General features: G+C 41.3%; 1 protein-coding gene across 1 annotated transcript in view; it reads right to left on the bottom strand.

The window, feature by feature from the left end:
- LOC105463016 (ras-like protein 2) overlaps window positions 1–2,042 on the bottom strand; it is a 7,062-nt gene extending 5,020 nt beyond the window's left edge. The window contains exon 1 of the mRNA XM_011710011.1: window positions 1,740–2,042. Coding sequence (XP_011708313.1) covers window positions 1,740–1,844 — 105 coding nt within the window. The 5' untranslated portion in view covers window positions 1,845–2,042. The remainder of the gene's footprint in view (window positions 1–1,739) is intronic.
- Between the last annotated feature and the right edge of the window lie 425 nt (window positions 2,043–2,467).

Raw genomic sequence — 2,467 nt, 5'->3', positions numbered from 1 at the left:
CTTAGATTGTACACAACTCCAGCGGCGCGACGTTATCAAGACGTCCTATTATATATTTATTAAAGAACATATTGTTTATTAATAAAAAATTTTTTACGGCTCAAACATACAGTAAAACACTATTAAACTTTTGAAATCATTCAATTTTATTTCGATTAAAAAAAAATCTTAAAAATCACTGTTTTTTTATTCTTGTAAAGCAGAATCCCCCCTTAATAAACAAGAACAAAATATAATTCCGCAAGTGCGAGGTTTCGCCGGAAAATCGACGCGCGCCACACGGCGGCGCTGCGCTGTCCTATTATATATTTATTTAAAAACATATTGTTTATTAATAAAAAAAATTTTTTACGGCTCAAACATACAGTAAAACACTATTAAACATTTGAAATTATTCCATTTTATTTTGATTTTTAAAAAATTCTTAAAAATCACTGTTTTTTTTAATCTTGTAAAGCAGAATCCCCCCCCCTTAATAAACAAGAACAAAATATAATTCCGCGAGTGCGAGGTTCGCCGGAGAATCGACGCGCGCCACACGGCAGTGTCCTATTATATATTTATTAAAAAACAATTGTTTATTAATAAAAAAAAATTTTTTACGGCTCAAACATACAGTAAAACACTATTAAACTTTTGAAATCATTCAATTTTACTTTGATTTAAAAAAAATTCTTAAAAATCACTGTTTTTTTAGTCTTGTAAAGCAGAATCCCCCCCTAATAAACAAGAACAAAATATAATTCCGCGAGGTTCGCCGGAGAATCGACGCGCGCCGGAGAATCGACACGGCGGCGTCCTATTATATATTTATTAAAAAACATATTGTTTATTAATAAAAAGAATTTTTTTACGGCTAAAACATACAGTAAAACACTATGAAACTTTTGAAATTAAACAATTTTATTTTAATTTTAAAAAAATTCTTAAAAATCACTGTTTTTTTTTAGTCTTGTAAAGCAGAATCCCTCCCTTAATAAACAAGAACAAAATATAATTCCGCGAGTGCGAGGTTTCGCCGGAGAATCGACGCGCGCCACACGGCGGCGCTGCGCCGCGTACACATGACCATATATGACGATTGCGTACGCGCTGTGACATAATGCTTAACCCGTCCGTCGCGACGGTTGTTGTTTTCCCTCCGTATCGTCGACACGCAACGCGACACGACGGTGGTGCATAACTGTATGATCTCGCGCTTGTAGATCTTACGACAATTTTATGTCCTTTCCTTCCCTCCCCTTTCTCTTCCTTCCCCCCCGTTGTTTTCAATTTCGCCCTATCGACCTCGATTATCTCCAGCGAGAATTCGACGATAATAATGCTGTCGAGCGATAATCGAGAGAGGAGATCGCGTTTTTTTTTTTTTTCGACAATGACACGTCAATGACGTGACGATCGGCGAACTTTCGTAGTCCTGTCGGAAAGTCGCGAGTTCCGAAAGTGAAAGGGGACGAGATTCGAGTCCCGAGATCTCTGAAGCGAGAAAAGCGAGACGCGCGCGAAGGTTGACGCGCCTCTCCGCTCCGCGTTGAATCGAACGCACTCACGCGATCAATCGTTATCGTCGGCGAATTTCTACCCTTGTTAAAGTAAAGACCTCGCGGTTCGGCGGCGAGAGAGAGACGAAGTCGATGTTAGTTGAGACCACGATGAAACTTCTTCTTTTTCTTCTTCTTCTTCTAGTCTGTGGATATCTGATGCACGGAATCAAAGTGCCACGGTTCGACGAGACTTACTTGGATGAATTGAATCGTGATCGCCGATTTTCCGACACCGCCCCCGCCCACGACGACGAGCTTGTAGGTCTGCGCGTAGCTCTGCCTGTCAGCCGCTTTCGACATCTTTCTTCTCTCCTACTCTCGCTCTTGCTCTCGCTGGCGCTATTAAACGTTCATCCCGCGTGCGTGTACGATTGACGGCGCCGACACGACGCGAGACGAGAGTCGGAGGCACGACGGGAGAGATCCAGAGACGCAGACGCGATTAACGTGCCCCGCGCGGCGCGGAAAACGGCGAACGACTGTTGGCCACCCACGAGCCGACGAGCGTCACGCCACGGACGGTTTTCGCGCGAATGACGGCAAGTCGCGCCACTCGTCCGAGAAGCGAAACTGCCAGCTAAGGCTTTTGAACGCGTAGACGAGCCGAACGAGGCTCTCGCCAACTTTTTACGGTCCTCCCCCCGCGCGACGTGAGCGACGCGCGTGTTTATGTATGACGTATGCAGGGCTGGGCAAAATACACCATTAAAGTATTTAAAATACAAAATACAAAATACTTGGAATCTTAGTATTTAAATTACAAAATACAAAATACTTTCAATCTTTCGATTTGAAATACAAAATACAAAATACTTTCAATCTTTCGATTTGAAATACAAAATACAAAATACTTTTAAGTTTTTATTTGAAATACAAAATACTTCTTTGAAATACAAAATACTTTTTAATTTAATCTTTCAATA

Source organism: Wasmannia auropunctata, unplaced genomic scaffold (assembly GCF_000956235.1).
Source record: "Wasmannia auropunctata unplaced genomic scaffold, wasmannia.A_1.0 LD336092.1, whole genome shotgun sequence".
Classification (NCBI taxonomy): Eukaryota; Metazoa; Arthropoda; class Insecta; order Hymenoptera; family Formicidae; genus Wasmannia; species Wasmannia auropunctata.
This window is presented reverse-complemented; position numbering and strand designations above follow the sequence as displayed.